At 39.1% G+C, this 25,636-nt stretch overlaps 1 protein-coding gene across 3 annotated transcripts in view; it reads right to left on the bottom strand.

Annotated features, from left to right (window-relative positions):
• Positions 1–5,059: 5,059 nt before the first annotated feature.
• Positions 5,060–25,636, bottom strand: part of NEK10 (NIMA related kinase 10) — a 141,805-nt gene continuing 121,228 nt past the window's right edge. For 2 of the 3 annotated variants that reach the window (XM_065399062.1, XM_065399063.1), the window contains 7 exons: positions 23,124–23,172; positions 21,236–21,273; positions 14,218–14,318; positions 9,701–9,811; positions 7,199–7,307; positions 5,214–5,266; positions 5,060–5,119 (listed from right to left, as the gene is read on the bottom strand). In XM_065399062.1, the coding sequence (XP_065255134.1) occupies positions 5,060–5,119; positions 5,214–5,266; positions 7,199–7,307; positions 9,701–9,811; positions 14,218–14,318; positions 21,236–21,273; positions 23,124–23,172 (521 nt within the window). Of the gene's footprint in view, positions 5,120–5,213; positions 5,267–7,198; positions 7,308–9,700; positions 9,812–14,217; positions 14,319–20,979; positions 21,121–21,235; positions 21,274–23,123; positions 23,173–25,636 lie in introns of all 3 variants that reach the window. The other variant, XM_065399061.1, reaches the window with a different exon arrangement.

The raw sequence follows: 25,636 nt of genomic DNA, 5'->3' as shown, positions 1-25,636 counted from the left end.
TTCATTTAAACTACAATACAGAAATGTATTTTCTGCACCCCTCAGAAGCAGTGCAAAGGCTTGGGGGAGTCAGGGGCAACAGAGGAGCTGAGGGAGAGGGAAGTAATTGCTGGGAAGGAGCCTGGGAGTGAATCTGGAGGGTTGTTGGGTGTTGGGGGAGACGTATGGAATTTTTTTTTGGGGGGGGGGTGATTTTTAGGGAGTTGGGGAGCCTCCCCCATACATATCCTGGCTGACCTCTAGCCTCTCCCATTCAGTCAGGCACATCTGCCCCTGTCCCCGTGTGTCCCTGGAACACCTATCCCCCATGTATCCCTGCACCCCCATTCTGCCACCCTCTTCCCCCTGTCCCCATGTGTCCCTGCATCCCTCTGTCCCAATGTGTCTCTGCATCCCCACTCAGTTTACCCCCACCTGTCATCATGTGGCCCTAAACCCCCATACTCATTCATCACCTGGCTCAATGCTATCACCTCACTAGCTCCAGTGCCCCAGCCCCAGTCTGTCCCCCCACTAACCCTTCTGAACTCAGTCTATGTGATCCTCCAGCAGCTCTGTGTGCCGTACTCTGTCCCTCCCCCCCATATTCTGTGCCTTCTCACCCAGCCCCGTGGGCAGGGCACTGTGAGGAAGGAAGCCTCTGCACCCTCCCTCACCGTGGTTGGCTTCTCCAGTCCAGAGTCAGCTGCCCTCTCTTCTGGCACCACAGCAGCCCCTGGTGGTCATAAGGTATAACTGCAGTGCCTCCCCAGCAGAATGAATTTTCTGCAGAGGAAAAAATATCTGCGGGGGGACATTAATTCTGGATGTGTGCAGTGGCACAGAATTCCCCTAGGAGTAAGTACTGTCAACTCCAAGTGTTCAAATATCATGAGTGAGGTCCCCAGAAATCAGTGTGCAGTGGCACAGAATTCCCCTAGGAGTAAGTACTGTCAACTCCAAGTGTTCAAATATCATGAGTGAGGCCCCCAGAAATCAAAAGATTGGCTTACAAATCATGAGATTAAATTTGGCAATCTTTTGATTTGCCTCTTCTTTTTTAGCCTCTAGTGTTCATGTTTTCAGGCTTTTTTCCTGAACAACGAAGGCTGCGAACTTATTTTAAAAAAGAGAGGGAGAAAAGCTGTGGTTCTCACATAATCACTCATCTCCAGGAGCTAGGACTTTCTAAGAAAACACCAAATATTGCCAGACTTGTGATGAGAGCTGGCAACATGACAGGCACCTGTGCTGCACTATTGGAAGGATGAAGTAAGCTCAGCGCACCAGCTGGAGCATTTTAGCTCCAAAATTCCATGGATGAAAGCGCCCAGACTCTGACCACTCAATTTCCTCCCAGAAACAACAGCTTTAAATGATTCCATGCCATAAGCCTTACAGGCCCAGCAACACTCCTGCTGCTCACTTTAGAAACTCCAGAGCTAGATCTAGAACAAAGCATTTTAAACAGCCAGGAGAGTTAAAAGCAGAAGGAAGGTTCAGCAGATTGCTAGAAGAAAAATGCACACAGACTCCTGCTAGTATTCTATGATTAATAACTTTTGTCAAAGCCTTATTATTTATGAACTATTGCCTAAGAAAAGGAGATAATTGAGGATTGCAAGGAGTCACGTGATATGCTGGATTACTGTTGGAAAGGTTGTAGTTATTCCTGAGACAGTCCACTGTGTATGTAGAAGTAGGAGGAGATCAAGGCTCCCTTAGGCAAGGCAAGGCTGAGGGGATGCAGCTGTGAGGTCTTCAATCCCATTTATGGTTAGTGCAATAAGGCCAAATAATGGTGGACACTGACAAGCAGCACGATTTGCAGTTTGAGGGGGTGATTTGTCCTTTCAGTCAGCTTGAACTGTTTGGAGATTTAGAGATAAAACCTAATGATGTATGTCTGCTGGCCACATGAATCATCCTGTATGGGACAGCTATCAAAATTGTACTGTTTGGCTACCTAGACAGTGAGTGTGGAGAAAAAAATGTGCAGGATTTGGAGGGCTCAAATTGAATTGAGCAGAACATATTGTAGAAAACATGGTCATTTGTCAGGAAATGCAGATGGCAGACTTTGAAGTTAAACGCATTTTCTGAAAGACAGGGAGACATATGTGGGCTACTTGATAGTAGTGAAGGGTGTAGCCTGATTTAGGGTGTACTGATCATATTAATTTGGATAATATGGGAATTTAATTTATTAATTTATTTTTATTTGATTTTAATAATAATTAAAAACAAAAGCTTTTCCAACCATTATAGATACATATGATAATATAGAATTACATGCAACAAAGCTTTGGTTAACATACTCACACCCTTCCTTGATAACCTGGTGGTAAGAGACACAGGACCAGCCTTGCAGTTCAGGTTTTTCAATTTTTGAGTGAGGGACGCAGTGCTTAGAAAATGCTGAGCTATCAAAGCTGACTAGGGTTTACTTGACTAACTTAAACTTAAATCAAAACCTAATAAAAAAACTAAGAATAAAACTTAGGGAAACCAAGCTTAGCCTAGTTCCCTTGAAACTTAAAGTTTAAGAAGAACAAGTATAGCCTACAAATAGTAGCAGTCATCGTAGATAGAGTAGAGAAAGTAAATGAGAATAGAGTAAAGTGAGAACGGAGATAGTGAGAAATGGAGATGAAGTAAAGTAAGAACAGAGAAATGGAGATAAAATGGAGATCCTTTATTGAGGTGGGTTACCTCTTTTATAGGGCAAATGCCGGACCTCCTTCCTCTTATGCCCAAATTTCATTCCTTACCCACAGAAATGTTAGGGTACACTTACTCCATAGGCTAGTATGTATGTGCGTATTGATGACAGGTATGTACGCACATCAGTCTCTTGTGGTGTACTTGTTAAGTCTGTGGGAAACCCCCCCATGCCATTTTTCATTGTCCATTGGTCTAGATAAAAGGTCATAGACATAGACGTGGGTACTCATTTATTTAGGTAACAAGCTATAGGTCAACTTTGCTTTCTGAGTAAAAGGTCTTAATATAGATATGCTAACTTTGCCTTAGCTTAGCATACAGGATATGGCCTGTAGGTCTTTTGCATTACAGCCAAACTTACTTTAATATAAATTTATAAACCTATCACAATACATCAAATACTTAAACTATAAGAAAAGATATATATATACAAGCAAGCAGGTTAGTCTTATAGGCTACAAGGGGACAGCAGATAATAGAATGTATGTTGAAGAGTAAACCATGGTATAACAGCAAGAGAACGTACTGCAGGCAGTGACATTTCAAAATCTAATCATGTCTAAATACACATTCTCTGAGAGTAAGAAATAGTTAAACTTCAAATTCAAACAATACACTTCAAACAAATGAGTGTGCAGGGGTCCATTCCACACCCTCCCAAAAAATTTATTTAACTATGGGGGTCTGCACATGCTGCCCCAGGAACAGGCCAGGAAACAGAGTCTGACTCAGAGAGTCAATTTGACTTCCAGTTCCCCATTGCTCCAGGGGGACATACCCTGGGACAGCTGTTCCCCAGTGTGTGGAGGAGAGGGCGGAGCCAAGACTCCATGCATTCCCTGCCCACATGCGCGGGGGGGGGAGAGGGGAGGGTAATGACCCAGCAGTGGTTGCTCTTCCTCTGGCGCTCCCACCCACAACACAAGCAGACAGCATAGGGAAGTAAGACAGTGATTTATACCCCACTGTTCCCCTGCATGGCTGTGCAGGAAAAGTCACAATCTCTCCCATAATGTGGGATTGCCAGAAATGTAGAAAAACGTTTTAAAATGTAGATACCAAAGAACAATGATACATTAGGGAATCCACAACACACATGGGACCAGAGCTGAGAAATAGATATTGGAACTAGAAGATTGAGAATATGAACAGTTTTGGAGCTGATCATGTAATGTGTATTAATACCCAATTCCTATGCTATATGCTGACATACACGCATACTTTGCAGCAATGCTAACATCTATGTATAGTTCCACTAAGCAACAGATTCTTTTTTAGACTAATGTGTGTAAAAGACTCCTGCCCACATGCACCGAACACCTGCCTAGTTATATTTAGTCTTTGTAGATGTTTTGTGCCAGACAGTATGCATGAGGTAAATGTCTATAAAACTGTGGTACATTTATATAATAGCCTTGTTAGACCTATGCAAATACCACTGAAGCATCAGGAGCTGCAGGTGCTTCTCACCTCTGAAAATGAGGCCACTTTTATTTAAGGAACCTAAGTATGCATTTAGGAGCTTAATTTTAGGTTCCCATGTTTGAAAATGTTGGTCATTGGCAACAGGAGCAGACTGCTGGGGAAGATCTAGGAAAGAAGCAAAGATGAACCACTTCTTCAATAGGGGAAACATGAACTATTAAAAGTCTGCCGAAGGTGCTTTAGGACTAGACTGGTAAACAGAACTAGAAATACGAGGCTTGTGTTATTCTATTTTCCATGTAGGATCTCCACCGATAACCCTCTGTATGTAACAGGTAGGTGTGTGTGTGTGTGTGTGTGTGTGTGTGTGTGTGTGTGTGTGTGTGTGTGTGTGTGTGTGTGTGTGTGTGTGTGTGTGTGTGTGTGTGTGTGTGTGTGTGAGAGAGAGAGAGAGAGAGAGAGAGACTGCTGCCTGCAGTTTCAAGCACATCTTTATTTCACTTCCCCCTGCTCTTTTTTGTTAGCACCTACATTTCTTCCTTTTTGTATTGCATCCAAACGTTATACTGACTCTGCTCATTTCAGTCTTGTAGCAGTAGGGTTTTATGACAAAATAAACTCCCATTAAAATGAATGGGATAGAGGTGCCTTTTGTTTCAACTGAGTTTTTACATGGAATAATGAGAGGAAATTGCTACCAAGCATACACCATTCATTCTGCTCTGTTAGTGAAGAATACAGCAGCTGTGGCTGATCTAGAAGATTGGCTAAAATGTCCTAAATCAGTTCTATCCAGTCCAGGCCTATATGCCATAACATTATGTGTTACATTAAAACTGAAAGAGAGCTACCATTAGGAAATAGAAGAAAATCTGTCATTGGCTTACCACATCGCAATTTAACTTTTCCTTTTGAAACTGAATTTTGAAACTCACCTGTTAGAAGTGAAATTGTAATAACCACTTTCCTCCAGAACCTCTTCAATCACAGACTACAGATTAAAGGAAATTCAGGTTAGTAAAAAATGTATATCTTGGTTAAAAGTAAGAAAACAAAATTGTTCATGAAGAATGTGAAACGCTGACCTGCATCTGTTCATATGTCATTCCTTCCTCCATGTCAAAACTGCCAGGAAAGCCTATAAAGCAAATATCAGGCAATGTTAAATCATTGAAATTTTGGCATACATGTGCCTCATCAGAGTTTCTTAGCAATCACAGCATAGCCAGAATGATAACAGAACAGTTTGTTAACAAGAGAAATGGCTAACCTTGATCTTCATCTGTTTTTGCTGCATTGACCACAGTGATCATGTAAACAGGTGGGAGGAGGAAATTTTTACAGTATGATGTGATCTTCTAGATGTTGGTATGTGGTTGTGATCATAGAGTCATAGAAATGTATGGCTGGAAGGGACCTCGACGGTTATCAGGCCAGCGCCCTGCTCTGAGGCAGGACCAAGTAAACCTAGACCATCCCTCACAGGTGTTTATCCAACCTGTTCTTCAAAACCTCCAGTGATGGGGATTCCACAACCTCCCTTGGAAGCCTATTCCAGAGCTTAACAGGAATGGTCTAGATAATTATTCCTGCCATGAGTGCAGGGGACTGGACTAGATGACTTCTCAAGTCCCTTCCAGTTCTATGATTCTATCCTTATAGTAGAAAGTTTTTCCTAATATCTAACCTAAATCTCCCTTGCTGCAGATTAAGACCATTACTTCTTGTTCTATCTTCAGTGGACATGGAGAACAATTGATCCCCATCCTCTTTATAACAGCCCTTAACATATTTGAAGACTGTTATCAGGTTCCCCCTCAATCTTTTGTCCCAACACTAAATATGCCCAGTTTTTTAACCTTTCCTCATAGGCTAGTTTTTCTAAACTTTTTATCATTTTTGTTGCTCTCTTCTTGACTCTTTCCAATTTGTCCACATCTTTCCTAAAGTGTGCCATCCAGAATTGGACACAGTACTCCAGCTGAGGCCTCACTAGTGCTGAGTAGAGTAGGACAGTTATCTCCTATGGGTTATACACTACACTCTTGTTAATACACCCCAGAATATTAGCCTTTTTTGCAACTGCATCACATTGTTGACTCATTCAATTTGTGATCCACTATAACCCCAGGTTCTTTTTAGCAGTACCACTGCCCAGCTAGTTATTCCCCATTTTGTACTTGTGAATTTGATTTTTCCTTCCTAAGTGTAGTACTTTGCACTTGTGTTTATTTCATTTCATCTTGTTGATTTCAAACCAATTCTCCAATTTTTCAAGGTCATTTTGAATTCTAATAATGGCCTCCAAAGTGCTTGCAGCCCCTCCCAGCCATGTAGATGATGTGATCATATTGTAAAAACAGTCATGTCTGATTAAAAGAAGAACACAATGCAAAAAGAAATGCATAAAAAATGGGGAATCACAAGTGGCTCCTTTGTGGTTCCCCAATTTAGCTGCACCTAGTGCTTATTGAGTGTTGCTGAGGATGGAGCACATTGTTTGCAAGAGTGTTCAACTTAGGTGCAAACCATATCTGATGATAACTACGTATGAAAAGTATACATGTTTACAAGCCCTTGTATGGAGAGTGCTGTAGCAGATGAACTATGTTTTACTGTTTCCTCTCCAACTCTCTGAAGCCCCATCCAGATAGGCAATTAAGTCATGTTAGTGCAACCGCTATAAAACATGGTATAAGAAGAGCTCTTTCTTGCACAGTGTTTAAATATGGCTTTGCTTAAGGCCCAAGTGGAAGATTTTCAAAGACACAAATAAGAGGCACCAAATTTCCACTGACTTTCAATGGCAGTTAGGCACCTAACTGCAATTTGAAAAAATCCACACATACCCAAAACTCAAGAACATTCTTTTAAATGGTTATGTCTGGTCCACAATCACAAAATATACTGTCTTTTAAATCAGTTCCACAAATATGACCTAATTGTCAGTAAAGACAGTAACTGACAACAAAGAGTTAATTTCTCGTTACTGAAAACTTCTAATCTCAATACCATGTACCCGACTTGAAAAGTGTATTTCAGATCATGAGTGTTTGTTTGCTTTCCTTACCTGTTCTATCATCTGGGGCCAATATATTTCCCCCAGTGGAGTGAAGTAATAAATGGCAATCTGCTGTAAAAAAGTTGGGCTCAATCAGTTCAGGAGAACCCTGGAGCAGCTGGAAAAAAGCAAAAACCATATTAAAACTACATTTTTTAAACCAAAAACTTCCATCGCAGAACATAAGTAGTTTTTCACTCTCCTAAAATCCAGAGTTAGAGGAGAAAGGGGCTTTCGATACATTTGAAATGAATAAAGAACTAGTCAAATCAGTCATGAATGCTCTACCTTCTTCCCTTCAGAGGTGTTTATCAAACACTGAAGGCAGCCAAACTGCACTCAGTATAAACCTCACAGCTATGTGGTACATGTGAAAGAAATATCAAAGTGCAAATTTGTATGAAAACAAAAAAGAAAAAATGTGTTTTCTCAAAAGTAGGGGAGAAACAGTCAATAGTTTGAGATTTTCAAAGTTTGGTACGTAAAGTTAGGTTCCTAAACTCATATTTAAATTGCCTGATTTTCTATCAGTGGGATCTCATCACTTTTGATTTCAACTGACTGCTGTGAACATATGCAAACTGAGAATCAAATCATTTTTGGGTGTCTATGTAGGGATGTAGGATCCACTATGATTTTGACATTACAATGTTATTTTTGTAGATAAATAAGAAAGAAATGTCTGTTCCCGTACTCTACAGTATCTCCAGCATAATCAACACTCTTCTCATTCACCAGCTTTTAATGCTGTAGAATCACACTGGTTAGACACAGACAAGACCTATTATGGGAGGTCCTTTACTCCACCCCCACCTCTGGCAACGCAGGAATCTTTCTAACAGTCTGTTATTCTAATCTAGTCACCTGCTCACTCTAATTTTAAATGTTTCAGGCAATAGGCCTTCCATCATTTCCCACTGAAAATGATTGTACAATATAACAGATATCATTGTCCTGGAGGGTCTTCCAGGGCTCATCCTAAACTTTTCTCTACTTAATTTCATCCCATTAACTCCCAGTTTTACTACGAACTACCCTTCACGTTGGTGGTCCTGGGCTGAGATTCTGAAATTTGCCACGCGACTCCCACTGACTTTCAGATATTTAACTTTTACTTCTTCCTCATCCATCAATCCTCCCAGCCCCCTGAACATTTTTTATTGTTCTGTTAACTGCTTCCAACTTGCCTACATTTTTCTGGGAGGGAGATATTCAGAACTGAATTCAGTCTTCCAAATACTGTCTCCCCACAGAAAGGGATTATCACCTTCTTGTACCTCAATGCTTCTGTGTACGTGGCCCAGAATCACAAAGGCTGAATCTATATCTGACCAGAAAAAAATATCCTTTAATGCTTGCAAGTCTTCAGTAATTTTCAAGCGATGACACTGAATTATTGCTAACAGACTATTCAACAATCAGGAAGGATAATTTGGCTTCAAGAGCATTGGGCAGTTTCAGTGCTTTCTAAGAGTTCATGCTTTGAGTAGAAAGATGTTGTTCCAAAATACCAAAATGTTGGCAGGCTAATGATAATGTAACAGGAGTTGACATAATCCAGCTCTATTAGCCTTTAACACAAAAAGTTAGCTTTTTTTTTTTTTTTTTTAAACACACACAGTTGCAATTTGATCCTAGGACAAGAAAAGGGAAGGTTAAATGATAAAAAAAAATGCAACCCTGTTTGTTCTGTATTGTGAAACATTTCTTGGTAAATAATTAATAAAATATTTATGCTAACAGAGGCCCATTTTTGAGACTACTGAGCGGGGGAAGCATTTGCATTTAAAAAAAATTAAACAAGCATTAATTTTCCTCTAAGCATTATGCCTGGAACTGAAAAAAAATTCTATTTCATATTTATAAAATAAAGATATGAGAATCATCATATTATGTTATAAAATAAATTTCAGAAAACTTCTATGTGACTGTTTTGATCTCCTGCTGTTTTATTTTAAATCCCTCCCTGTTACTATCCTGATCTGATCCATGAAAGGAAAAACAAGTTCTCTGATCTCTGAGGAGGTGGACTTTATGTTTTGTTTATTAGCAGCTGGCTGGATCTTTCCATTTTCAATGTGTGTGCCTTTGATCAAAGACAAAATCTAAAACTATTCTGTATCGCTGCTTATCTAGGAGACCTTCAGACCATCAAGTAAAAGGTGGATAAAGCATTTGCCTAAACATTTTCCATAAAAATTGGAAACAATTTCAAATTAATCAAAGTTTTTGTGATACTAACTAAAAATCATTTACTGGAACCAGAGTGTGGGGATAATGCCAAAGATTTAATTATTTGAAAACATTATTAATTTTCTCAAGTTTTTGTTGAATCAGATACTTATTTTTCATGACTAAAATAGAAGATTAATATGAAGAACACATACAATTCAGAGCATCTTAATTAACCTTTATAAAGTTCTTCTCCCCCTCCCCTTGATTAATTCATATAGCATAATTCAAATAGAAATAGAAAAGAGATGAACACCACAACGTCTCACAATACTGCACCTTTTTAACTTCCAGTTTCAAGTTACAAGGATTGCTCTGTTGGCTGAAGAGAGATTTCTTGAATCTCTCAATAACTCTTCTTTTCAAGTTGCAGTGCAAAGCTGGAGGAAGCTATGGGGGATAGAGAAATGGCTGTTATCACCGCTCAATTTTGACTCCTCTATAGGCCACATTTCCTACAGTGTTAATTTTTAAAATTGGTAGTTACAATGTATATGTAGACACTGATATTTAATAGCCCAAGCAATAAACTACTGTATAGAATCTGAAACAATGCATATTGTAATGTTCTTTTGTTCACCCACCCTGTTAGAAGGTGTTGGAACCTGAAGAGATGGTAACTGGGCTCACTGTGACAGGTGTAGCTTGTTATATTGATCATGGATATAGAGGGGGTAGGACTGGCCCCTCTGGTCAAAATAATCTAACATCTGGGACTAGGTAGTCTTAAATGAGGAACCCTAGGAAGAACAGATCCTGAGGAGAAGGCTTGGGCTGAATTTTGTGTTGGTTATCTTGAGTTACCAGGATTGAAATCAGTGGAACTATATATGAGGATAAGGGCTTGATGCAATGCAAAATAAAGTGAATGGGAATCTTCCCCTTGATTTCAATGGGCTTTGCTTAAGGCCCCAATGTACTACTCAATATGACAAAGTGTGGCTGAATCTGGCCCTTCTATTGTAAGCTTTCCAGGACAGGAACTTTATATTTTACTTGTCTGTAAAGTATCCAGAAAGGTTTTGACTTTATACCAATACAGGAAAATTTTCCATCTATGTTCTTGTGCATCAAAATGCATTCCCCTCTTTTTCTCTGTTTAACAAAGAAAAACATGCAGCATATTTCAGAAGGTGTAAACAGGTCTCTTATAGGAGGATCCTCTGACCTCTCTTCTTTATGAAAGATTAAATCTTTTTGTGTTTGAATTTTTAAATTACCTTTCTGCTCTAAAAATAAATGTAAAGTCCCAATGGTAAGTCAGGCCCTATTGTCAGGGCAGCTTTTTACTTATATCTGTCATCATTCCAGTGTGGAGGATAGAGTCATCCTATAACACATATTACACTTTGGGCTTAATTCTCCACTGCCTGGTACTTTGCATAATCATTTATCCCTGTGCACAGAGGGTGTAAAACTACCATTCTGATTTGGTAGCACTTGACACAATCACAGGCCCTGGTGCAAATAGCTACACAGGGTATAATTCAGTGACGAATCAGGATCCTTGTGTTCAAAGTGTCTGGACCAGGATTATATGTCATAGATGTGATTTAACCCATGTTACACTTCATAAATGTATACGAACAAATGCCATTTATAACTAAATGGAAACTTTTTGACACATGAAAGGTTTGACCATTATTCAGGCCATCCCCACATATCTAGCTATAAGTCTACTTGGGTTTTTTTTTGTATTTTTCTGGGAATAACTGTGGTTATTACACTGGTATAAATCCAGAACAATTATACTGACTTTAATGGAGTTATTCCTGATTTACACAGGCAAAATTGAGATCAGGATCTGATTCTGAGTATAAAGGGCTTCATCAGAACCAGTTACATCCCGACATATGCTGCTTTCTTTTCACGTAGACAATGTCTTTCATATGTTGTGTTGTAAACCCTTAAGAACTTTCAGCCAATCAGATGATGAATGTTTCTAATCCTATAAGTAAGCGGAAGCATGTGATACTGTGTGAATTAATACCAAATACCTGCACATGTTGGGGGCATTGTGAGGTACAGGGGCTTAGGGAACAGTCAGCTGCAACTGAAAATAACCAGAGTTGTCTCAGCTGCTGCTGTCTGATTCCAGATTCTGTTTCCATGAAATCAGATGTTAGATCAGTGAAAATAAGGCCAACGTTTTACATAATGGTTTTTTAAAAACTTGTTCTTACATTATTTTTCAGAGACCAGAGCAAAACCTGTTTCCATGGAAACTGGATTGGAAAGACTGCTGGCAGCCAAGAACCAGCAATAAGAACTCTCCCTTGTAAACTTCAGCTTCTAGTTGTCAGCTGAGATCTGCAATTGAGCATTTTAAAAGCCAGCTACATATTTAAAGTCTGTTCTTCCTCAGATCTGTAAAAAATAAACAAATAATGAGGAGGATTGGAACTCTCAAGGGATCTGGTTACAAGGCATGGAGCCTTTCATCTATAGGTCACCATTTCAAATCTAGCCCAAATTGAAAGCATTGTTACTGCTGAGAGATACAGGGGATTGCTTGGATTACAAAGCATTTTGAGACTGGGTGTGAATGTACCCTTCACTTCAGATAGCTATAACAAACACTTAGGGGGGCACACCTAAAACAAGACCTGTCTGGCCAGAAACTAGCACTATGTGGGTGGGAGGGTTTCATGGGGTATTGTGACCACAGCGGGTGGGTGTCAGGGGGAGGCAGAACAAATAAAAACGGGGAGAGACTGAGGCTTTGTCCACACCAGACTTTTGTCGGTAAAACTTTTGTCGGTCAGAGGTATGAAAAAACACCCCTGACCAACTGAAGTTTCACGGACAAAAGCGCCAGTGTGGACAGCGCTGTGTCGGGGGGAGACACTCCCACCCCAACATAGCTACCGCTGCTGGTTGGGGGTGGTTCAATTATACCAGCAGGAGAGCTCTCTCCCACCAGCATAGTGTGGCTACACGGGAGACCTTACAGCGGCGCAGCGGTATAGTGTAGACAAAGCTTGAGGCTATGTTTATACTACCATTATGTTAGCAAAACTTATGTCGCTCAGGGCTGTGAATATTCCACCCCCCTGAGCACCATAAATTACGCCGGCATAAGCACTAGTGTGTACAGCGTTATGTCAGTGAGAGAGCTTCTCCCGCCAACATAGGTACTGCCGCTCATTTGGGGTAGATTAATTATGTCGATGGGAGAGCTGCATTGGTACAGTTGCGCCACTGTAAGCTCTCTAGTGTAGACATAGCCTGAGAAACAGACAGACAGCCAGAAAGAGCATTTGAAAGCATGGTGTCTGATTCTGGCAGAAACCTGGGGAGTGGTTTTTGGGTTAGGGATGCAGATTGAAAAAAGTATTCTTGGCCCTGTGAGCAAAAGAAGCTGTTTCCTACTCTTTGGTTCCTTCTGTGCTCACAGACACAGGATGTTTATACATTTTCTATAAATAAACAAAACTGCATCAAAGAAATACCTGACTATCACCAAGTTGTACTTCCAACTAGAATATCCCCAGAGCCCCAAACTCTGACTACCACGTGGGTCAAAAAGAGGCAACAGTATCAACATTTTTACTATCTGTTCAGTGGACTGTCTGAAGTGAGCCTGGTGAGTGCTGCCCATTCTTAGTTATCAGGTGTCCATACTATGATAACCACAAATGGTTTTAATTAATGTCTCTGAGGGCCCTCTGAGAAGAGAGGCTGGTATTTAATGGGTATGGAGCCTGAAATACTTGCTTATCTCTCCAGGTGGGCCCTCCAACACACAACTAAGGCACATTGCAGGGCAGGATAGGGAAGACTGCACTGCTCCTTATCTCTTCTTTAACAGACAGAGGACTTGCCACACTGTCAAGCTGGCATTAAATTCAATCAGTTCATTTTTTTAAAATTAAAGAGAAGTTTCTTTTCTTTGGCCGAGGGGATTCAGTTCCAGCATTTTTCACCTTTGACAGGTATAATAATTTCAAGGATGTAAAATAGGTTAATGAGTCCTATTATGTGAGACACACATAAATTCAGTTTGGCTGTTCTATTTTAAAAGAAAATTGAACCAACTTTGCTCAGCAATCTGAAAGCTCCAGCGGTGATAAGCACGTCTTGCCAAGTATAAACTGTGAATTTTGGAGGGTAAGTTGGCATTTATTTAAAATTAGTAATTGTGACCTTTACTACTGAGCTGTAGCCATGCTGCTGGAGAGTGAAATCATTTGTTATACTAGCAGTTTGAGAGTACAATCTAAGAGATTTATACTAGTTACAGTTTTGCTTTAGTACCAGTTTGAAATCAGAGCTTCTACTCTCTTTAGATATTAAACATTGAATTTCTTCAATTAGCATTAAGTCAGAATAGAAACTGTATTTAAATTCAAAATATTTAAGCCAACTAATGCATTCAGCATCTGAAGTACTGTGTTAGAAATAATAGGAAACTCTTAAAAATGACTATAAGAATAAAAGCATTTCATGAAATCTCTGTGTCAGTGTTTTATATTAAGTCATTTGAAATACAATACTCATATTACTGGCATGACAGAATGTTATTAAAATAAGTTTCTGTATAAAATCCATTTTAATGAGGTGAGCCAGTGGCATTTCTTACTATGACTCAATTATTACCATCCTCCACATACTAATATTCAAGGTTAGTTTTATTTAAATAAAGTATTTTTTTTAAATCATGCCATCTGTAAAAATGTCAAGTTCTGTTGTTTTTAAAGAAGAGCAACTAAAATAGCAACACTGTAGTACAATCATTTTGGCATCAACAAGCAAACAAAGACGCTGGAGTGTTCTGAAGCAGCAGAAATGCATACCTGAGTGATGTAGATTATTTTGTGCAGCTGAATTAGAATCTGCTGAATAGGGTCACTGATCTGGCGCACCTTCCTTTGTGACACAGCAATTCCTGCAGATGCTGCAGATGATAATGCTACAATCAGGAGGAGAGCCCATTTTGTTGTTTTTCCAGGACATATCACTAGTGTGTATAGATTATTTTTTTAAATTATTGTTTCTATATGGAATCTAGACAAAAATAGTCCTTTGCCTTTTAATCTCTGACTTTTTCCCAATAATGTCCAAGTCTGAGATCTGTTCTAACATTACAAAAGGATAAAAGGGTTAAATTAAAACCTTACAAGTTTGACAGCCTTATTCATCATAAATTCAAAAGGTAAAATCACTTTCTCTGCTTAATTCAAACTAAAATAGATTATTTGGGAGTGAAGAGGCGTAAATATATTTTGCTACTCATAAAAGCCTTTTCAGTTTTATGTGTAGGGTTACCTAACAATATAATAAACACAATCCTCTGATTTTAATTGTGGCAAACTATCAGTTATTTTGCACACAGATTAACACATGCTCCTTTGCTTTCAAATATTTTATTACTATTAACAAGCATCTCTTTTACCTTAGAAATTATAATATGTCTTATGTAGATAGTATGGAAGTATTCTTTTCACAAAATAGTTTTATTCCCACTTATTGTGCCATATGTTCCTTGTAACAGTGAACTTTTCTTTCCAATATCTAGCCGCATCAGCTTTTGAGAACACCTCAATGAGACTGTGAGACAATGGATTTCCTCATGTTTTCTGTTCATTGCCTAACTCAATGAAAATGGTAGTTATTTGTCAGAATTCCCTATTCCTGCCAGATACCATTTTGGCTGACAGACAAAAAATAATAATTATAATAATTCAGGACAGGTTATGGAGGAACCTGTTAAAGGCCCTCTAGATATCATCATCACAGTAAGTATATTACTAAATAATTGGCATATATCATGCATAATGTAAAAGGCCCTAGATGCTAACCAAAATGCAATGCTGTAAATGAAGCCCATCATTTCACTCCCCTATCCTCTGCCCAGAGAAGTGTTAATGCAATGTTATAATTGAGATTTCAAATCTATAGTCCCCATGGCAAGTGTATCTCAGCGTGCTAGCACATAAGCAGAATTATGTATTATATGGTGTTAGTGTAGTTGCTCTACATATTCTGTATGTATACATAATACACACATACAATTTGTCTGTATGTACACAGATTATAGTTATGCATATAAAATATATACACACATGTATAAATGCACACACACAGGGCAGCAGCTGTGTGCCAGAAACCAGAGAGGGGAACCCCTGAAGCCAGCTAAAAGGACTCCCTTCCTTGGCACCCTTGTAGAAAAGGAGGTTTTGAAACAGGCTAGACAACGTCACAGGAATCAAGGCCTGGAAAGCACAGCCAAAAAAAAAAAAAAAAAATCTCAAAAATAATCGCTGTAAAAATTAATTATTGTTGAATTTTACATCTGAGTATTTTAAACTATGAGTCAGATTTGTGTGTGTTTGCGTGGTGCCAAGGGATCGATATTTCTTGCTTTGCGAAGATTGATGTGTGAAATTCCAGTTGTTGACATAAAATTGGTTCTATTAGTGCCATGGAGTACACATGGCACTGATAATAATGACTTGCACCAGCAGGTAACTGAGTCCTTTGTGTGGTGGCGCTAGGGAGATGGAACTTACTTCCCTTGACATCCACCTCAGACAATCCCTGCCCCACTTTTTAAAAAACTACTGAAAACACAGCAGGTGTTTCCACCTGAAATCCCTTTCAGCTCCGGTGTATGACTCCTGCTTAATGACATCATTATATCTTTTTAGGGTTTTATTTGTGGGGTTTTTGTATTGTCTGTTAATTGTTGTTTTGTTATATATTTTAACTGTGCAGCATCTTGAGCACCTTGCCATGGGGCACTTTATCAATAAAATTAACATTTTCTGTAGATTTAGTGGCATGAATTTACTCTGTTTCATAGTCCATCATGCTACATATACATGAGTGGAGATTCATACAAGCAGAGCTACCTTCATCTATGAATATGCAGGGAAAATTGGCTTTAAAACCTCAAACTTTCAGTTGTCAGATTAATTGAATATTGATAAAAAGGTGAGTATGGGTTATAGAAAACACCAAATGCAAATACAAATTTAATCCCCACGTATACATGTGTGTGATGTACTCATGAAAGTCATTGGGTTTTTTAAACACACACACACACACACACACACACACACACACACACACACACACACACCCCCCTTTCCGCTGGTCACAGAAGTAAGCTTGTTTCAGGATACTGAGTACAGACTTTACAAATTTAGAAGTTATTGTTTTATCTGGTTTGTAAAGTATTTCTCTTTTAATAAAATTTCAGAAAATCATGCCCCTATGCATTGTCTCCAGTTTCTCACCCTCACTGAGAACAGAGGCACCAACAATCTTTTTTTTAAAATTTAGTGTTTTGAATTTTAATTTTTCTTTAGTCAGAGTTATAACTTAAGCACACATTATGGGTCAATTTTTCAAATATAGGAGGCAATAGGTATGCATACAAAAAGCTACACACATCTGGTGCATGCACCAGTAACTGCTTCACTGTGTTTGCAAAGGTGGATTTTTACTGATGCACTTGTTGAATCTCTGTTTGATAATCCAGAACTGTGTCTGACAGAAAAATTGGAGGAATTGGAACAAAAAAAAAATTCAAAGTAATTTTCTTTAACAAAAGCAATCATTCATAGTTTTAGAATTAAGAACACAACACTTTTTTAAAGGCTTTTACTTATTATGAATAATGTATTAAATTAGTTATTGCTGATTTTATTTAGGCAAGAAAGAAATGTAAAACCGATTGTTAATAATTGAATTATTTACAACAAAGGGAAAGAGAAGCTGAATTTTCCAATTTTATTTCATGAACATATTAACTAGATTTGCATGCTTTCCTTTCAAGCTAGATCATCACTATCTGTTATTCTACTCAATCTGTAGTATCGATTCATTCATGAAATACAGCTAGAGGAAGTTATGCATTCATAGGTGCTATATTTTTGCCTGGGCAAAATACAGTAGAACCTCAGAGTTATGAATGCCTTGGGAATGATGGCTGTTCGTAACTCTGAAATGTTTGCAATTCTGAACAAAACGTTATGGTTGTTCTTTCAAAAGTTTACAACTGAACATTGACTTACTACAGCTTTGACACTTTACTATGCAGAAGAAAAATGCTGCTTTAACCATCTTAATTTAAATGAAACAACCAAAGAAACAGTTTCCTTACCTTGTCAAATCTTTTTTTTAAACTTTCCCCTTTTTTTTTTTTTAGTAGTTTACATTTAACACAATACTGTAGTGTATTTACTTTTTTATTTATTTATTTTTGTCGCTGCTGCTGCTGCTTGATTGTGTACTTCGGGTTCCAAATGAGGTGTGTGGTTAACCAGCCAGTTTGTAACTCTGAGGTTCTACTGTACATTTATTTATATTACAACTGTATTGTAAATTTTTTGATTTACAGCTTTGTGAAACCATCCAATAAGAGGATGTGTATAGATTATACTGAAGTATATGGCTTTCAGCATAAATAGGTTACATACATGAAATTGGAGTTTATAAACATATCTCCTCCCAAAGCTACTGCCTTGGATTTCTGAGCTATGTCATGAATACTCACTAAATCACTTATGGATAGGTATGTACGGTCAGTTTTGCCCCTCTATACATGTAACCAAAGATGACAAGAGGGCATTTCAAGACACTGCTTGGTAAGAACCTGAAGACAAGCTGGGAGGAGGAGAGTTTGGAATTGTGGAAAAGACCAATGGAGAGAAAGAACCCCACTCTTGGAAATCAGGAAGTAGCATTCACCCTGAGATAAGACTGAGGAAGAACTGGAATTTGACAGAGGCAGGTGAGATGATAAAGTAAGAATAGCTTAACCAAATTAGAAAAATTAATAATAGTAATGCAAAAAGGCCTAGAGATATCCTAAAACAGACATGATAGCCAAAGGGTAAACAGTGTTATGCCTTCTGCTCAAAAATAGTCATTACAGCATAGACACCGCCAACATTATTCTTGTGATGGTCTATAGGCTGTAATATATTATATATCTAATAGGAATTTGATGTAGTAGCCAAAATTGCCTGGTGCAGTGATACGTTTTCTTTCTGTTGGTACCCATATGTAAGTAACTAAATGTTCTTAATATTTTTCCCTTAAATTAAATTAATGGAGATATCCTATCTCCTAGAACTGGAAGGGACCTTGAAGGTCATTGAGTCCAGCCCCCTGCCCTCACTAGCAGGACCAAGTACTGATTTTGCCCCAGATCCCTAAGTGGCCCCCTCAAGGATTGAACTCACAACCTTCGGTTTAGCAGCCCAATGCTCAAACCACTGAGCTATCCCTCCCCCCGAAGAATAACAGTTAAAAGGCTGTTTACTTGTTTTGAAGCAAAAATGTTCATTGGCTAGCCAGCAAGTAATCTCAAACTCCTATGTGATTTGTTCCCTCCCTTCCTCAATGAGATATCAGATATAGATTAGCCACAGGCAGCTTGATAGGAAACAAATTTACTAGCCTTCTTAAATTAACTAGTATTGCTGAGCTATTTACTAAGCAGAGTATACTAAACCCCGATTTATGGACTACACAATGAAAAGTTAACTATGCTTCATTAATTAAAGAGCACTATGCATCTACCTTTTGAACCATAGTGGCATAATAATGATTTATTTGTGTTCCATGGAAAAATATTAATTCAAACTTTAAGGATCATTAGAAAAAATATTGCTGACCAAGCTTTAGACCATTTTAAAAGACTAAAGCATACAACTATGTATTATGTCTTCTGCAAACAAAAATTGATTCACAGAAAGTCAGAAGATACAATTGATTTAACACTGGCACAATTCTTATTTTCACATAGGCCCCCTCTACACTGTTCTGCCTGCCAGAATAGTGTAAAGGGGTTTTAATATACATCAGATTTAAAGTTCTATAATTCCTACATGATAAATCAATTGCAACTTATGACTTTCTAATGTTGCACATTTAAAGTCATATACATTATCACTTCTGGATCTTAAATAAAGAGCTTAGTCATCAGCAGATTGTCAGTATGGATCCATACTCTCAGGGGATTAGATAGTAGTACAGGGGTGGGCAAACTTTTTGGCCCAAGAGCCACATCTGGGTGGGGAAATTGCATGCAGGGCCATGAATGTAGGGCTGAGGCAGGGGGTTGGGGTGCGGGAGGGAGTGCAGAGTGTGAGAGGGGGCTCAGGGCAGGGGGTTCGGGTGCAGGAGGGGTGCGACGGGGGCTCAGGGCAGGGGTTGGGATGCAGGAAGGGGTGTGGAGTGCGGGAAGGGGCTCAGGGCAGGGGGTTGGGGTGCAGGGTACAAGAAAGGTTTAGGGTGCGGACTCCAGCCCGGCGCCGCTTACCTGGAGCTGCTCCAGGGTGGCAGCGGCACGTAGCGGGGCTAAGACAGGCTCCCTGGCCCTGCGCCATGCTGCTCCCAGAAGCAGCTGGCACCACGTCCCCGTGGCCACTTCCGGGAGCGGGGGCATAGGGTTCCGCGCGCTGCCCTCACCTGTGAGTACCTCTCCCGAAGCTCCCATTGGGTTCCCCGTTCCCGGCCAATGGGAACTGCGAGGGGTGGTGCCTAAAGGCGAGGACAGTGTGCGGAGCCCTCTGCCGCCTCCCCCCCCCCCCCAGGGGCCGCAGGGACATGATGCCGGCCAGTTCCAGCAGCAGCGCGGGGCCCATGGCACCACGGGGGTGGCAATCCCACGGGCCGGATCCAAACGGATCCAGCCCACACAGTTTGCCCACCCCTGTAGTAGTAGCAAAATTCGGAGGGAAACTTATTAAACAAGATTGTACAACTGCTATCCCAGATTGGGCATCTGATCTGGAAACCAACTCAAAAGCATAAATGCATGTATTGAAATCTAGGGAGCAGACATACATCTCTGCAATGGAGGTATTTCTAAGACATGCTTTAGAGTCTACTTTAGATCTAGGCCCTAAAACCTTCTAATGGGAGATATCAACATTCTCTTTAATTTACCCTAAGGGCAGTTATGTTGTCTCACAGACCATTATGATTTTGAGACATTCTAGCTGGATACACCAGGGTGTATTCACAGAGTTTGTATATCTCTAATTACAACACTTTTGAGAAAACAATAGCCACTGTTATAATTGGGCAATAATTTGTGTTTTGTATTGTGTAATTAAAATTCCCAAAACAGACTTAATAACCAAAAAGCTGTGAAACAACAGTTACTATATGTAAATGGAAGAGTCTCTATGAAGAGCAATATTCCAATTGCTCAAAAAATTTTTCTTTCAAATACAACTGAATCCAAGTGACAGCGTAGATTATGAAGTAACAGCATAGAGTATTTAAATCATATCAGTGAGAATAAAAAGCATCTGAAACTACAAGACTGCTTCACCAATGATGATATATGTGCAAACGTATTGTAACTTACAAAGACTCTATGCAGCACTACCTACTCAGGAGAAATTCCAACTGCATTAAATGGAAATTTGCGCTGGGTAAGGCATGCTAAAATAGAGCCCCGAAGAATTTTCTTGGAATTCATATTTTTAAAATGTTTCCTTAAGGATCACTCACATACTGTGTTTCTGTCTCATACATAATGTTGTGCTCTCCTATCATTTGTTTCACTTCAAAATGTTACTGTTGAGTACTACCATGATCTTTTAGGTTGCGAAGAACCACAGCTGGAAGGCTATAAGACTGCCACCCTGTCACTAACGATGTCTCTATTTTCTTAACGTTGGCCCTGAACATGAGTGTAGGTACTCTCAGAAGCAGGTCAAGAGGCAGCAAAGCTGAAGAAATAAAAGAGGGAGATACTGTATATGCAACTAAAACAAAATTTAAAAGAACTTGGAAATGGTAAGATTAATTTCAGTGCAAGTCTGGTTGTCATAAACATGTAATTACCTGGTCTTGGTCTTGATCCTAGGCCTCCAATATAATCTCTATAAAACAGAAGTAGGTTTGATATTGTCTTGTTTCAAATCATATAAATTTGTTTCAAATAAAATAAAATATAAAATCATAGAGGAAATATAAAATATCCCTTGCTCCCTTCACATGCCTCCTCCTGATCTCCTACCTCCCATCCCTTTCTCCCCAATATTTGGCACAGTCCAGCAGCTTCAGCTACATGACCCAGAATCAACATTTTAAAATAATTTTGAACACTGCACCGTATACATATGAAAATATCTCTCTGCAAGTGATCCTGGCCATAGTCACAGGTAAAGAAAATTAGGGCTGTGAGGGGGACAAGATTAAACAATGTTAAAAGAAACAACATATTGTGCCTGCCTCTGTAAGGTGCATGTACCACTTTGCAGAGTTTTTCTCTGATCTGGTCCAAAACAAAACAAAAAAGACCCACAAACAGAGGTCGACTTGCTTCAGCAGTGTGAAAAAACAATGATCCTTAATTTACAAAGTTTCTGGCAAGCAGTAGACAGGACTGACAACCACAGGTGTCCAAAATCATGAGTCAAGTTCCAAAAATAAATCATGAGACTGGTTTAAAACGCATGAGTTTTTTTATACAATAATATATTGAAGGTTCTGTTTATTTGCCTTCTGGTTTTTGAGCCTTTAACGTGCAGCAAAAGAGTGTTAGATCCAGATCTTCAGTGTATAAAACCTTCACTAATCCGCTAAACTATCTAAACCTTTTTCCTCAGTATAGCTCAACACACTTTATATAGGCAGGTAAGTATTATTAGCCCCACTTTACCTATGGTGACTATAAGGAACAGAAAATTTGCATTGATGGCATTCTTGTCTAGTGGATAAAAGGTATTAGTTGATCAGAGTCTACTCCAGGTTCTAACAAGACTTTGTATGTGATCTTATAATAATAATATAATAATATATGGAGATATACCTATCTCATAGAACTGGAAGGGACCCTGAAAGGTCATCGAATCCAGCCCCCTGCCTTCACTAGCAGGACTAAGTACTGATTTTGCCCCAGATCCCTAAATGGCCCCCTCAAGGATTGAACTCACAACCCTGGGTTTAGCAGGCCAATGCTCAAACCACTGAGCTATCCCTCCCCAAATTGCATAACCTTTGCATAACCTCAGTTATTCCATTGTAAAAGGGTGGTAACAATGTTGGCCTATCTCAGACGAGTGGTGTGATGCCTCACTAAAACGGATTGTGAAGGTCTACGTACTATTAAGGTCAGTTAACAAAGATGTGGGAATAGTATTCAAGACCTCTTGGTACCCTTCCTGGTGCTCATTCCTCCATAGACCAAGAAGGCATTTATATGTTGACAGCAACAGGAGAATCTATTTTATCAGATCATGGATTTCCCAAAACATTCATCTAATTTTGTAAAGAAGCACTAGCTGGTTTAGAGTACTTCAAAGGACAAGACACTTGTGTGCACAGTTAAATACACACACATGCATATTTTTTCCCACCAAAAATATGCTTTGTTCAAAATATGTTGCAGAAATAAAAAATTGTATTTTTCTACCAGCTCTAGTTGGAACTGACATAAAGGTGTCCAGTCATAAAACTGCACTGGTTTAACTAAATCAATTTAATGTCATACCTTTTGTTAAACCGGTGCAACTTCTGTGCATAGACAATCTATAACAGTATGTTGACAGTAGAGTTTTTACCTCAAGTTAATTGATTGCCAGTTAGCTTGAGGTAATTAACACGTTTGCAGACACTCCACAAAAGTTTTATCCAGGACAACTGGAAAAAATTCTTTGTGGAATATCCAAACTGGAATTCAAAATAACGATGATCAAATCTGATTTTTGAAACCTAAAATTGTACATACCTTGTCTGAGGTGGTCTTTCAGAAGCACTGAAACTTCGTTTAATTATACCTGAAACAAATGCACAAAGGTTATATTCTCTGTATTGAAAGAATAGTATAGAAATAAAATATAGTCAATTTCCCAGCAGATATACTGTGCCAAAATCTTAACCCCCAACCATCCTTTTAGGACTAAATCTAAACTTCAAAATTCAAATAACACATTTAAGAACTGAGTCCCCTTGTGATGCACCAAGGATCTGCCTGCATCATAACTAAGATCTCACTACCACAAAGACTGATGTATATGTTGGATCACTCACTTGCTTAAAAGCTAAGCATGTATGGAAGTCTTTGCAAGGCTGTGGCCTTAAGGTGTATCTTTTTCCCTGCAGAAAGAGTACTATTTTTCAGAGAGAAAATTTTCAGTTTTCATGGCACAATATAAAATATCATAAACATATATTTAATGCCGTATGTAATACTAGAAATGTCTTAGTACACAACAGCAGGAAATAAATACAAAACTTAAAATTGCCACTAATTTTTAGCTTTTTTACTTTGGGCCAAATTCTGTCACTCTTGTGTACATGAGCAGTACCTTACTTCTCAAATAGTCCCACTGATTTAAAGACACAAAAGATAACATGCAGTGAGGTTAACTGACTTGCTCATAATTATGCAGTGAATCAGTAGGACAACTAGAGCAGAACCCAGTGTGTCTGTTCTGTTCTCTGACCACTGGACTGAGCAGTCTCCTAATCAATGCTAGGATATTCATTCACATAGTTCCCCAATGCATCAAGAGGAGGGAAAATCCTCCATAATCTTTACTATTTATTCACTTACAAGCCATGACAGAAAAGATTTCTGTACAACTGTTCCATTGATGATAACTTATCTACTGCTCCGCAAACCATTTTAATTCTAACTGTTTAGACCACTGCCTCTTGCCCCCATTTTGTGTGGGAAGGCAGAATGTATCTGTACATTCGGAACAAAGAAATATTTCATCCTATCAAAGGTTATCTTAATAACAGAAACTAGGCGGGTCTTCACCATTTTTCCTTTGCATATTCATAGTATATTCAACCCTTGTCTGAGGTACTTATCTTTCCACTACTGGTAGTAACAATGGAAGTATTATCGTCGACTGGGAACAGCAGTGTTTAATCACTCAGAATCGGACAACATTGTACTAAAAAATTTTGTGCCAGTTCTTATACTAGTTTTCCCACCATTGCTAGTGCTGGTGGAGCTGCATCAGTACTACAGCAAAAGTAGGGGATTTCAGAAAAGGCCCAGCCTTCAAAACTGAATAAACCTCCAAGTGACTGGAATCCTTTTCCATGAGACTCAAGCACATGTCAAGATGTGAGGCCATCTCTACACTGGCAATTTACAGTGCTGAAACTTTCTCACTCAGGGGTGTGAAAAAACACCCCTCTGAGCGATGCAAGTTTCAGCGCTGTAAAGTGGCAGTGTAGACAGTGCACCAGCACTGGAAGCCATGCTCCCAGCACTGGTAGCTACTCCCCTCACGGGGGTGGTTTTTTTATAATTTGTCTTAAACTGAGCTCCACATGCGACCACACAGCCACGTTAAAGCACTGCTGCAGCAGTGCTTTAATGTTGGTAGTGAAGACATACCCTTAAAATGTACTGCATTATAGTCTCTACAGTTTTCTTCCCTTTTCAAGATTCCCTGGCAATAATGAAAAGATCGTGAAGGAGATTGTCATCTATCATGTGCAGCTCGGTTTAAGACAAATTATAAAAGAAACCATTCAACTTTTATTTAGGTCAGAGCTGACAATAAAAAAGTCATGCCTCTCTCTTGTCTTCCCTGTTACTATTGTACACAGCAGAACAGGTACACCTACTGCATGGCACTTGGCTCAAAGAATAGGTAAATGATGCAACTACAAACGGGCTAGATTCTCTTTGATGAGTCAAGAAATAAAATATGGAATATTTTGGCTGCAAATGGATTTAATAGTGAGATTTAAGACAGAGAAGAGAGTTTCCACAGAACAAATCAACATCCATTGGGCCCTGATTTTGATTTAGGCCTTTGGGCACTACTGATGTACAAATAACATCAACAGGAGAGCCACAAAACTCAGTATCATGTGATGTTAACAGGACATTTTGACAATCATTATATCATGGCCCCTGATTAGGGAGTTTAGAGTACTTACTGTCTCAAACACATCCTTGTGAAATGTAAAAACTTTGAGTGGGGCTCTTTGGAGTAGCAAATGGCTCCCTTTTTGTTTATGGAAGCAAACACAATAACACCAATCCAAGCGTGATAGTGTAGTTTTGATTGACACTGGAGTCACATAGCTTGGGTAGGGATTTTGGATAATAGCCTCAAGGACATGGTTGTAACAGAGTATAATGGGTTTGGGGAATATATAAGAACAAATAGGCTCCTAGAGCAGTAACAGACACCATTTGGCTAGAGACCTCGTTTTGAACACAGAGTTGCTTGATGGAGTTCTGAAAGAGCAGTGTTAACTCAGAGAGGA

Source organism: Emys orbicularis, chromosome 2 (genome assembly GCF_028017835.1).
Source record: "Emys orbicularis isolate rEmyOrb1 chromosome 2, rEmyOrb1.hap1, whole genome shotgun sequence".
In the NCBI taxonomy this organism is placed as follows: Eukaryota; Metazoa; Chordata; order Testudines; family Emydidae; genus Emys; species Emys orbicularis.
The sequence above is the reverse complement of the archived record's forward strand: the minus strand, read 5'-3'. Positions and strand labels throughout refer to the sequence as shown.